Below are 13,560 nucleotides of genomic sequence, written 5' to 3'. Positions count from 1 at the left end.
GTTCCTTTGAAAGGGCATGGCCGACTTCCATCCCCATCCTTCCCAAATCCGATGAGACAGATGACCTCGCTGTTTGGTCTCTTGCCCCAACTCAACCCAACCCAATAACTTTAGCAAACACTGATGGCATAGAAATAGGTCTAAAATTGTCTGCATTATTCCTTTCGCTCTTTTTATAAAGTGGCTTTACTACTGAGTGCTTTAATCATTCAGGAAACTGACCATTCCTAATGAAAAAATTACAAATATGGGTAATTACAGGACTAACATGTGTAGCACAGTACTTTAATATTCTGCTAGGCACTCCATCATATCCATGAGAGTCCTTAATCTTCAGTGATTTAATTAGTGACTCAATCTCCCCCTTATCTGTGTCACAGAGGAGTATTTCAGACATCAATCTCGGAAAGGCATTTGCCAAGAGAGTTACATGATTCCCTATAGAATCTAATTTTTTATTTAATTCACCAGCAATGCTCAGAAAGAGATTGTTAAATACTGTACATATATCTGATTTCTGAGCAACAGAAATATTTTTACTACAAACTGACTTTATGTCATTGACCTTGTGCTGGTGACCAGACACTTCCTTCACAACTGACCATATGTTTTTAATTTTATCCTGTGAATCAGCTATTCTATTTGCATACCACATACTCTTTGCCTTCCTAATAACATTTTTAAGCACCTTACAAGACTGTTTGTAATGGGCTACTGTAGCTTGATTGTGACTACTTCTAACATTTTGATATAATTCCTGCTTTGTTCTACATGATATCCCTATCCCACTAGTCAGCCACCCGGGCTGCCTATTACTTCTAGTACCCCATTCAGAACGTTCTCATGGGAAGTAACTCTCAAAGAGCATGAGAAATGTGTTAAGGAAAGCATTATATTTAATATCTATGTTATCAGCACTATAAACATCCTGCGACTCTTGTTCCCTAACATGGTTTAAAAAACTCTCTATTGCTGTTGGATTAACTTAACTACATAGATTGTAATTATATGTGACATGTGTTTGAGTGCAAAAGTCTTTAAGTGTTAAAATTTGTGCATCATGGTCAGTAAGGCCATTCAGCCTTTTACCAACATAATGGCTATCTAGTAATGAAGAATGAATAAAAATATTGTCTATGGCTGTGTTATTGTTCACCTGCACCCTAGTTGGAAAAACACCATCTGCATCAGATCATAGGAGATCTACCAGCATCCTTTTTCTTGCACCATCATGTACAAATTTTATATTGAAGTCACCACATATAATTAATTTCTGGTACTTCCTACAAAGTACATCAATAACCCTCTCTAGCTTGAGCAGAAATGCTCTGAAGTCAGAGTTAGGGGACCTATAAACAACAACAATTAGATATTTAGTTTCACTAAATTCAACTGCCCCTGCGCAACATTTAAATATCTGTTCAGTGCCGTGCCATGATGCATCTATGGACTCAAATGGAATATTGTTTTCTACGTACATAGCCACTCCCCCACCATGCAAGGAACTCCTTGAAAAACAGCCAGATAATCTGTATCCTGGTAAAGGAAGCCTCTGAATTGTCACGTTATTTAAGTTGTGCTCCGATACACCAATAATTTCAGAGTCAATAAGCAGTTCACTAACTTTATCTCTAATACCTCTTATATTTTGATGAAATATGGTAATTCCTTCTCTACTTGGAAACATTACATCCTCTGAAGGTGAGCCATTAGTTAGAGGGACTTCCTTTAAGCAGTTATACCTATCAGCTAACTTCAGTCTAAAAAAAGGTGCAGCTATAACACCAACTATTACAGGAATTTTTCCATGAGTGATCCCACCAGCACCCACTACAATGTCACCTATAAGCTTTGCCAGCCTCCCCTTCCCACACCTACTGAGGTGCAGGCCATGTCTAGTGAAACCTGATCTACTGATAGACCCAACTGGCACCACTGAAATGTGACTCATACCCTCTCCAGCCCCATGTTAATGCACCTAACAGCCACATTAAGATGAGGCCAATCATGACGCTGAAACAGTTGCATGAAGTGCACACTAGTGCCACCAGTTTGAGTAGTTATCTTTACCAGGTCACCACCTACATCATATTCCCCGTCCCTATCAAGACTGTTCCCTGCTCCACTCACTATCACTACCTGATCCTCCTTCGTAAAATTCCTACATAGCTCCCATACAGTGTCAGTCACCTGAGCCACCACTGCACTAGGCTTCACAATGCTGGTGACCTGGTACTCATTCTCCAAACTTCCTACAACTGCTGGCCCCCATCTCTACCATGCGAACTACCTAGCAGCAACAGAACCTTGTTTTTTCTGTTAGCCTTTGCAACTGACCTAGGCCACCTAACTGCTGAGGCCTGCTGCTTGTTCCCTACACCTACAACTACAAGAGGCTCCTCTCCATACAACTCTGACAGTTGGTCAAATCTATTGCATATGCGCAAAATACAACTGTCTGAATACCACCACCTCCTCCTCCTCCTCCTCCTCCTAGCTGCCTTCTTGCCAATAGCCAGTTCCCAATCCCCACCCCTTCCACCTTCCTCAACCTATCTAGTTCCTCCTTTGCGCGTTTGAACTGCACCTGAAGGGCACAGATCTTACGCTGCTGCTATTCTATCAACTTATTTGTACTACAGATTCTGCATTCCCAGGAGAGGATATGACTAGAACGCCCACTGACTTCCCCACCGCATTCCCCCTATGAAAATACTTTGAACAAATCCCACACAGTAAACCCACTACTCACAAACCTACAACAGAGCGCACACTTCTCACTGATGGTAAAATTTTACAGTTACTGAAAAAAAAAAAAAAACTATATGTCTATGTTACCTAAGTTCAGTTACACCAGTAGAACGTTTAACACTCCGCCATCCGGCGACACCACAGTGGTGTCGTGCGCGAAACAGAGGTCAATGGTCGGTGACACCACAGTGGTGTCGTGAGCATAGTATCGCACAGTGGCCAGTGACAGCACTTTAGTATCTTTTGGATTCTGTTGGTGTTTTGTTTAGGTAACAATAAGTTACACATGTCAACATGTTTTTTGTTATGGCAGATGAAAGGGACGATACAATTATTAATGATGAATACGCAGAGCAAATCTTGGAGGTTGCCACTACATCACGTACATCTCATCATGATCCGGTTGACAGACTTTCCGGTCACATAAAACACCACCAACTTATAGGCCTATGTATTTCCGAAACGAATAAATGAAAATGAAGAAACTGCCATGTATGTTTCAAAAACAAAACAAAAAAAAAAGAACAACAAACTTAATGTGCAAGTCTTGTGGAATTGCGTTACATCTTGGAGACTTTTGCTGCATATCATATGAAAGAGAAATACTAAGTACCGAAGACAATGCAAATAAGCAAATATATGAAACAAATAAGTTTTGTATTTATTTACATATGTATATCTTCAAAATTTCATGAAAGTAGGAACAGAGTTGAGAACTTGTGAGAACTAATGATGAGATTAGTAAAACTTAACAATTTATAATCTCCTGATAATGTCAAGAACTGCCGGCGACAAGACAAATAATCCGAATTAACGCTGCCGGCGCCAAGTGAATAAATTTGTATGAGACATGCAGATGGTAAAGTTTTAATAGAACTAAATTCTCTGCCTACTAAGAAAGCAACTCCTTGTATTAATACTACTACACCACAGCTAATACCAATACCAACAAAACTTCACAACATTACTAGCTGAAACTAAAAATTCAAGCAACCACTGGAACACTCAATGAAGTTAAAACATTGAATGAAAATTTTACTCAAATATTTTACTAGAAACAATAAGAAATGTCAGCTGAAAACTAAAGCACAAAATTTACTAAACAACTTCAACACACAGAAAACTCTAAAAAACATAGTGAACGAACATTTCCAAAAGTTTATTAAGTCTTTATTTCGCCACTGAAAACTATTAAATTTAATAACTGTCTAACAGTGCACAAATAATTTTGTAAGTACTTAGCTTTATAACTGCTGCAGCTGCAACTGCATGCCGCAAAATGTAACCCATCACTATCTGTTCTAACTTTAGTTTGCTGAGCTTGTTTGAGACTTTAACTACTTTATGAGTTGTTAATGTCTCTGATAATGTCTCCAGCATTTGAACACAAAATGTTGCATAGAACTGTGCCTTGGGCCATGGCTTTATATCCGTAAAACAAATATCAATGTCAATACTGCCTGCAGAAAGGACAATATTTCCAGGCAGTGCAACATATAATATTATTGTGAAACATCTCAATCAATACTACACATTGAATGCTATGATGCATCTGGAAATAATGTACAATATTATTGATCATCTAGAGGGTTCTTAACTTACTTCTCCAGCTACTTCTATACTGCTTAAAAGACGTATTGAGGTCATATTCCAATGGAAATTAAAAAAAAAAAATACTTACTGTGAATGTGGGATATTTTTAACCCTAATCAGCTTAAGATAAAAACCAAAATGTCAGTAATGTCTGCCAAGGGGCTCCAGTGTGCTGATGATAATATGACACTTACACAGAGAGAAGAACTCCACACCACTCTTCGTGTACTCTCAATGTATTTCACAAGTGGAAGACAGTCTTAATGAAAAATGACCAAAATTTTAGGCAAAGCAGACCTAGGAACAAAGGACAAAATAATTCACATAATGGTTAACCAAGAACTCAACCCCAGTACTGACTTTTTTATGTGTCACTGTCAAGAAGGATAAATCAGCAGTGGCAGATCATGCACTGGGCCCGGGTAACCACCTAATTTGTTTCTCTGATATTGTGGTTTTAGCAAGATCTGATCATTACTATGCTAGAATGTACCAAGAGGCCACAGGTGTTAAAAACACAAAAACAACTTTAACAGAAAAGAAGAAAGATTGAGATTAGACAAGTTGTGGGCCCTAGTGCTACATTAAACAAACAGCACCTACTCCTCTCCACTAAAGGCTCTGTAACCTATGTCGGTGTGACTCCACTATATTAGGCATAAATGTCATGAACCAACCATTGCATGGATACATATAAAAACTTTGGTTTGCTGAGCTTTCTTGAGACTGTAACTGCTTTCTGAGTTGTTAATGTCTCTGATGATGTCTCCAGAATTTGAAGACAAAATATTAGCAGAGAATTGTGCCTTGGGCCACGGCTTTATGCCTGTAAAACAAATATCAGAAATTTTGTATATACCTGCCATGAAAGCCTTTGTTCTCTGACTTAGAATAGAACAGAATATTTTTATTAGTTATATTTGATGTTAAAAAAGTTCTATTCTTCAGAACACTTTTCTTGTCATTGCTATATCTTGGCAGAATACTGGAAAACTACTGTTGGCCTGCAAAAGCTGGTACTTATGAAACACTTGTATGAACTGTCAAGAAATAGTGTTCAAATGTGCAGGAGCCATATCAGGCAGGAATACTTCAAGCATAGGGAAAGGAAGGCAGTATGATTGATTTTAGATTTGTTTGACTGGCCAGAGAGTGAAACATTAATGCTGAATAATTTTAACTGGCAGGCACATCAAGAAAGATACTGTGTTACTGGTACTCAAAAATACCTATTTTCCCAGGGGAAATCTATGAATACTATCACAAACATACGGAAGACAAATATCACCTGACACAGAGGTATACAATCATTTCTCCCACTCTCCATCTGTAACTGGAACACGAAGAAATGTTAACGTATAGTACAATGAAGAGTACCCTCTGCTAAAGCTTACTGTGATCTACGGTGTATTTATGTACAACAGATAAGTCAAAACAAGCCACCTGCAATATATAAGATTCCCTCAGAATTACTAAGATCTTTGGGAGAACATGCCATGCCCAAACTGTTCAATATGCAATACAAGAAATTTGGTACAGGCAAAATACCTTGGTACTTTAAGGAGAATGTAAGAATTGAAATTCCAAAGAAGGTAGGTGCTGACAACTGTGGATATTACCAAATAATAACTTTCATAACTCATGGTTACAAAAGACTGACACAAATTATTTACAGAATAATTGAAAGACTGGAAGAAACCAACCTTGGGAGAGATCAGTTAGGGCTCCAGAGAAATGTAGGAACATGCATGACAACACTGACTCTGCAACTTATCTTAATACACATTCAAGAAAGGCAAACCTATGTTTTTTACCATTTGCAGATTTAGAGAAAGTTTTTACATGTTGAATGGAATACATTCTTTGAAATTCTGAAGGTGGCATGGATAAAATACAGGGATGGAAGAATGTCAACAATTTGTAAGAAACCAGACAGGACAGCAGTTACACGTGTCAAAGGACATGAAAAGATAATAGTGCTTGAGAAGGGAGTATGACACATTTATAACCAAAGTTATTCAGTATGTACCTTAAGCAAACACCAAACAATAGCAAGGAGACATTTGGAAAGGGAATGAAAGTTCAGGGAGAGGTCTGAAACTTCCTGGCAGTCTTGGTCCTACACAGAGTTTTAATCTGCCAGTAAGTTTCATAACAGCACACACTCCGCTCCTGAGTTAAAATTTCATTCTGGAAACATATCCCAGGCTGTGGCAAAGCCATGTCTCCACAGTATCCTTTATTCCAGGAGTTCTAGTTCTGCAAGTTTTGCAGGAGAGCTTCTGTGAAGTTTGAAAGGTAGAAGATGAGGTAATGGTGAAGTAAAGCAATGAGGATGGGTCGTGAGTCATGCTTTGGTAGAGCACTTCCCCAAGAAAGGCAAAGGTCCCGAGTTCAAGTCTTGGTCTGGCACACAGTTTTAATCCTCCAGGAAGTTTCATATCAGCACACACTCCACTGCAGAATGAAAATTTCATTCTGGACTTTGAGGTTTGCTGATGACATTAGCTGGTCACATATAAGTGGATTTTAGTGACAAGACATGGATATTTCTGGCAGATTCTTGATAATCTGCAGTTCTCACCTGAGTGTTAGTGAAGGCACGACCTTTAACCTGCAGTTCTGGGAACTGGTGATCCAGGCTCACACCAGGTATGCAAACATGTACTACTGTAAGGAGCCTTGTTAAGGAAGTCTGTGAGCTTTTTGCAAGCCAGTAGCTGACACACTACTCTGGCAGAACAGCATGCTCATGTTGGCTATCCTGCAATCTTTCTCACACGGCTTTTAAGGAAAACAAGTGGTAGAAAAAATGTTTTTTACATTAGTTATAGCTTCATATGTCAGCTTCATATTGATGTGCTTATCATTTCTTTAATGGTCATAGTTATTGCGATTTTTTTCATACATGTACCACACTGCTTGAAATTCAAATGTGTTGCAATGAAAAATAGTCATTGCTATGAATTTGTGTATGGCATGTAGCGTGTTCACCTCCATTAGCACACACACGAGAACAAAATATTCGCAATGTCTCTCATGTCATAAATGGTCTGAGACACTGAAAAGAGATTTTGCAAAATTATAGCACACAAATAGGAGAATATTTTGCCATATGATAAACATGTGCCACTTTCTCATCTGCCATGATATACAAGTAACTGTAGACTTTTGAAACAGAATGATGTATTTTTTTAAGAGGAATAGAAAGCCGGTGAAATGAGAATTATGGTTTTGCAGTAAGATAAGTGGAGAAATTACACAGATATTTTTATACTAAGACTGTGGTTATTTATAGGCTTTTGACCTGATTTGTCCTCATTGAAATAACATCAGGAAAAACTTTAATAATGTGTGTTTACAGATCACCCAATAGCAATGTAAACATTTTCTTTAAAAAACTTGACCTTGCACTAGGGAAACTTAAAAATACTTGCAAAACTATAGTTCTGTGTGGCGATTTTAATATTGACCTCTTAACACACAGCCACCAAAGAGAAAAATTCCTTAATATTATTCAAGAATATAACCTGTGCACTAAAATAAACTCCCCTACACACGTAACAAAAACTAGTGCTACACTTATTGATCCGATCTTTGTAAACACTGACATGCACACCTCAGAAAACTTTAATACCCGCTACTGTGACCACAATGCACAGCTACTTGCCGTATGCGGAAGTGTTGATTTGTCTAGGAATGGAAGTGTTATCTACAAGAGAAAATTCAGCATGCAAAATATTGAGCACTTCAAACATATGCTAAGTACCCACTCGTGGAATAAAATCTTCAACAGTTACAACACAGATGAAAAGCTGGATAATTTCATGGAAATTTACAGACATTGTTTCGAAATTGCATTTCCAAAAAAGAAAATAATTTGTAAAGGCCCCAGCAAACCTAAAACTTGGATTACATCAGGGATCAAAGTATCATGTAGAAGAAAAAGGGAACTTTTTGCACTATCAAAAACAGATAGCAGCCCTGAATTTTCTCACCACTTCAAAAAATACAAGTTAACTCTGAGTCCTGTAATAAGGGAAGCAAAATTATGGGAAAATGACAAACTTACTATGGAATCATCAAACAAAGCTAAGACAATGTGGAATACGGTACAGAGACTTACTGGAAAGGTGGAAACACACAAAAATATTGTACTGTCACAGGCGGGCAGCAAGATCACTGATCCAAAATTAATTGCTAACCACTTCAATTCTTACTACACCAATATTGCTCGTGAGTTAGCGAAGGAACAAATGGGAAAAACATCAAACAAAATATTACAGGAAATTTCTGGAAATAGTGTAACAAATACATCCATGTTCCTCCGTCCAATAAGTAGGGAAGAACTGTTAAACAGTATAAAGTCATTAAAAAATAAATATTCAGCCGGAGTCGACGATGTGCCAGACTATATTATAAAAGTATCAGCTGAACAGATACTCGCAACACTGCTAGATATATGCAATTCTTCACTATCAAGTGGTATTTTCCCACAACAGTTAAAAACTGCAAAAGTTGTACCCCTTTACAAAAAGGGCAATCGGCAGCAGATGGTCAACTATAGGCCTGTGTCACTCCTATCAGGTTTTTCAAAAATCATTGAAAAACTAGTTCTGCTACAACTAACTGATTTCTTTAACAAAAAAAATATGATTTCAGGATGTCAGCATGGCTTCAGGCCTCAGTGCAGTACTGAAACAGCCACTTTTAGCCTCATAAATCGTATTTTAAATTCAGTGGATAATCACAAAAATGTTTCGGGGATTTTCCTGGATTTAACAAAAGCATTTGATCTAATAGACCATGAAATTCTCCTAAGAAAGTTAGAGTGGTATGGTGTAAGAGGCCTGCCACACGAGTGGCTGAAATCCTACCTAGAAAATCGCTCTCAGATAACAGAGGTAAAACACATGGGAAAAAACGAACTCCAAGCTTATCAATCGAAACCTTCCACATTAACCCACGGTGTACCACAAGGCTCAATTTTAGGTCCCTTTCTCTTCCTAATTTTCATAAACGACTTCCCCCTACACGTTCAACACTCCGAACCAGTGCTATTTGCAGTTGACACAAGCATATTAATTGAAGGTGAAAATGAAATGGCTCTAAGTTTAAATGCTAAAGTCACAAGTGAAAATGTCTCAGAGTGGTTTATGAGGAATAAATTACTGATAAACCCTCAAAAAACAGTCGTCTTACACTTCCATACACAACAAAATAAAAACCCATTAAAACCAAACATGTCAATGGGAAACCAAAGAATTAACAGTGTCATTGAAGCAAAATTTCTTGGCATCTACTTACAAGACAATCTTAAATGGAATTCCCACATCACTTCATTAAATTCTAAACTATCCAAAATGACTTATGCGATGAGGATTATATGGAACACAAGTCCTGAAACAGTTAGAGCAGTGTATTACACTTGCATACACTCCCTATTAAGATATGGCATCATATTCTGGGGAAATTCTCCTCATTGCATAACCACATTCCGGAAAATGCCAACAGCCGAAAATCATGCAAACCGTTCTTTAAAGAACTGGGGATTCTACCCCTACCATGTATTTATATACTAGAAGTTGTAATGTTCCTAAAAAAAGCATGCTAAAAATGGAAATGTATTTATTCAAAATAAATCTGTACATGAACACCATACAAGGGCAAATAGTGACATACACAGACATCATTGTTATACCACACTGTGCAAGAAAGGTGTATATCACTCAGGTTCACATTTGTTTAATAAGCTGCCAAGTAACCTAAAGGCCATAAACAAAATCCATAGCTTTAAAAAATCTGTAACATCATATCTCTTGGAAAACTGTTTTTACTCAGTAACACAGTATCTTGAAAAATAAGTTGGTTGTAACAATATAAAAATGTAAATGTAACAATATAGCAATATAAAAATGTAACAATTTATAAATGTAACAGTATATTAATATAATATCATTTTGTCCAACATCTAAGGTATGGTATATATACCACAAAGATTCAGGACGTAAATAAATAAATAAATAAATAAATAAATACCCCATTTAATAAATCACCATTCCAGGATTCTATCATGTTTGCAATGGCACTGCAGTTTTAGCGAGATGACATTACGTAAACTCCACTATGTTTTGACAAAAGAAGCAGATCTTAACATGGCAACAAGAGACATGCAGGTGATACTCAATATTTGCCACACATGAATGAGTGGTTTTCAGGTGATAACAATTCTAGTCACTACAGGTATGATGAAAAGGGTGCTTCAATGATCACATAAAAAACTTGTACAACTGTATCATGAAATACCTTATTTGTGAAAATTGACACATGAACATTACACCAACAAGAATGTAAAAAACAGGATGTATAAAGAGATGGTTGAAACATTTCTAGACAGTGCTGTAACAGTGGACTAAATTTTTATAAAACGTACAGGCATTCGAAATAAAAAAGAATGCTGAAGAGTAGATGGGTAGATTGGATAACAAATGAAGAGGTGCTGAATCTGTGGAATACTGTTGCAGGTCCAGTTCAGGAGGAAGTCAAGGAGATAGTATAACATGCACATATATTTTTAGAAATTTTTTAAAACTTGAACACTGTAAATACTTAAATTTAGAAACAAGTAGTGTACACACACACACACACACACACACACACACACACACACAGGTGACATGAAATTGATGCTGTCACTGACACTTATAACATTTAGCACACATTACAGAAGAATAGTTCAACATCAGAGTTCAATTCTTTAACTGATATAAAGTTCAGAATACCTGTTCTAGTCACAATCAATTGGATCTGTACTACCACAATACTGTCATTAGAAGTGATGATTGCAGCTTATCACTGATAACATACAGAGTCGGCTGTGTAGCACTGCGATCAGATATAAATAACTTTTCGACTGCGGTGGCAAAAGGAAATACTACGAGGCTTGTCTACACCTACATCTCCAATTTGTTGCTGCATCTTACAGCGATTGTCTTTACTTGTGGTGCAGTCTTGAAGTACCAACTTTTGCATGAGGGACCAAATTTTGCCCGATACCTCATTCTGTGGCAGAATCACATCAGACAGAAAACAAATTTATGGCACAACTTGACTAAATAAAAGGTTAGTTGACTGGACATCCCGAGACATTGAGGAAACTTCACTTTCATAATGGCGGGAGGTGTCGGGGAGTAATAGGCAGGGAATAACAGTTGTAGATGGAAACCATGGCTTGACTACAGTGAGCAGGTTCAAATGGATGGAGGATGCCGTAGTTATGCAGAGATAAACAGGCTCACACAACAACAACAGCAGCATTAACAACAAACATAGTCACTGATACTTACCTGTGTAAGGTGTTTTCTTGATTTGAAAATGCAGTAACACCAATAATATGTAACAAACTTAACCATACTGGTCACATAGGTCCTATTTCTAGCATTAATCATCTACATTACACACCAGTGCATTATGGATTTGTGTGTGAGGAGACACCTTTCCCTCGTTTTTGGGGGTAGCAATTTATTGTTGTATGAAGTTATATGTATCTAATGATATACTATTTTAAATGTACAGCAGAGAATGTTTTTTCCAAACCTGTAAATTAATTTGCAATACCTTGTAAGGGAGCTCCACAACTTGAGCTTCAAGTTTTTCTGCTTCAGTATACATAAATTTTTTCTGTAGCTTCATCATATCCACTGTCTTCGTCTCTGTTGCAGTAACATGGAATGGCATGGGGGATGTGACTTCTTTCTTGAATGGTATATTCCACAGGCCTTTGAAGTAAATAGCATTTACAAGCACTAGCCGAGTAAATTCATCCAAAGTACCTGAAAGGAACAGACAGAAGGAAACTGCTAAAATTATATCAAAAATTAAATCTGAACAATGCCACCAGCAAAACCAGAAATTTCTTCTAGTCATTGTCACTGTCATTAATAAAGAGTGCTGATGGTATTTTTATAGTATAAGACCTGCTCATTTCACATGAAATTAATTTCTGTGGTATAATTTTTTTAAAGCTTGTATCACATATATTTGGTGGTGATGGCCACAGTCAGAGGATATTTTAAATTTATATATTTACACTGTGCCATCAAGCACTAGTTCTCTAAAATGGAGAGAACTTCTATAAAATTATGTAAAACATTTTGTTTTGGAGCCTAGTAAATAAAATATATGCTCACAGAATATATACTATGCTACTAGATCAAAGAAGTCCAATAAAACAGAACTCTTTATGACATTCACAATCAAGATACACCATCAGAAGTTTAATACATGTAGCTCAAGGAAGTAAGTTAAGACCATCAATTTTTATTGAAGAATGACAGCCTCATATTATATTTGCCATGTAGTTGGCTAAGAGCATCTGTGGACACATTTTCCAGTATTAATTTTATTGCAGTCAATGCTCACAAAATCACAGTATCAACTGTCTACTCACTGCCAATAGACCACAAATATTGCTTGGCCAATGGCTGCATCAGCATATTCAAGGAGTCAGCATTTAATTGAGGTTCCTACAAGAAGAGGCTGTATGGAAACAACATAGTATTGTATGGGGAGATTGCAACAGTACATAATTCTTGTAACTTACAGGAAAGCTAGCAGACAGCCAACCCTTTGCTCAAATGTTGGTAGATGATTTTCAACGTAAACAACTGTATCACAGTGTACATAAATAAGCAAAGAGGTTCAATACTGTTTCACTTCATGACCACCAAGCAATCACGGTAATCAGTCACCACAATCAAATGTGATATAAGTTGTTTTAAGCTGGGATGGCAATATATTATTAACAGTCTAGTTATTTACATGTTCCACAGATCTTTCACTATGAGGAACAAGTCAGTTTACAATCATAATATTCTTTCAAAGTAAAAGAAAGATCTGTCTGTTGGTAAGGACAATTACAAATAGAGATCTACCAGAAAAATCATGAAGAACTGTAATTCACTTATGCAGGAAAAGGAATTTGTTTACAATGACCTATCCTGATTGATTTTAGTGAACTGCAAATTAGTCTAGAAACTTTTCCAAGATGGATGAGTAGAAAAGGTAGTTAAGATTTAGAAATGAGCACCTGAACTAATTAGGAGTCTGTCCATTAGTCAAAAACCATTACAGTTTGAATTAACAAACGAGATAGAGAAGATTCACAGAAGAGCTATGCAACTCATTAAGGTCTCGTCTAGCCAGTCAAAATTTTAG

The 13,560-nt window shown here is 37.0% G+C and overlaps 1 protein-coding gene across 5 annotated transcripts in view; it reads right to left on the bottom strand.

The window, feature by feature from the left end:
- Window positions 1–13,560, bottom strand: part of LOC126235806 (serpin B6-like) — a 293,511-nt gene that overhangs the window by 118,896 nt on the left and 161,055 nt on the right. For all 5 annotated transcript variants that reach the window (XM_049944636.1, XM_049944639.1, XM_049944638.1 and 2 more), the window contains exon 5: window positions 11,962–12,176. In XM_049944636.1, the coding sequence (XP_049800593.1) occupies window positions 11,962–12,176 (215 nt within the window). The remainder of the gene's footprint in view (window positions 1–11,961; window positions 12,177–13,560) is intronic.

The sequence above is a fragment of the Schistocerca nitens genome, chromosome 2, assembly GCF_023898315.1.
Source record: "Schistocerca nitens isolate TAMUIC-IGC-003100 chromosome 2, iqSchNite1.1, whole genome shotgun sequence".
NCBI lineage: Eukaryota > Metazoa > Arthropoda > Insecta > Orthoptera > Acrididae > Schistocerca > Schistocerca nitens.
The sequence above is the reverse complement of the archived record's forward strand: the minus strand, read 5'-3'. Positions and strand labels throughout refer to the sequence as shown.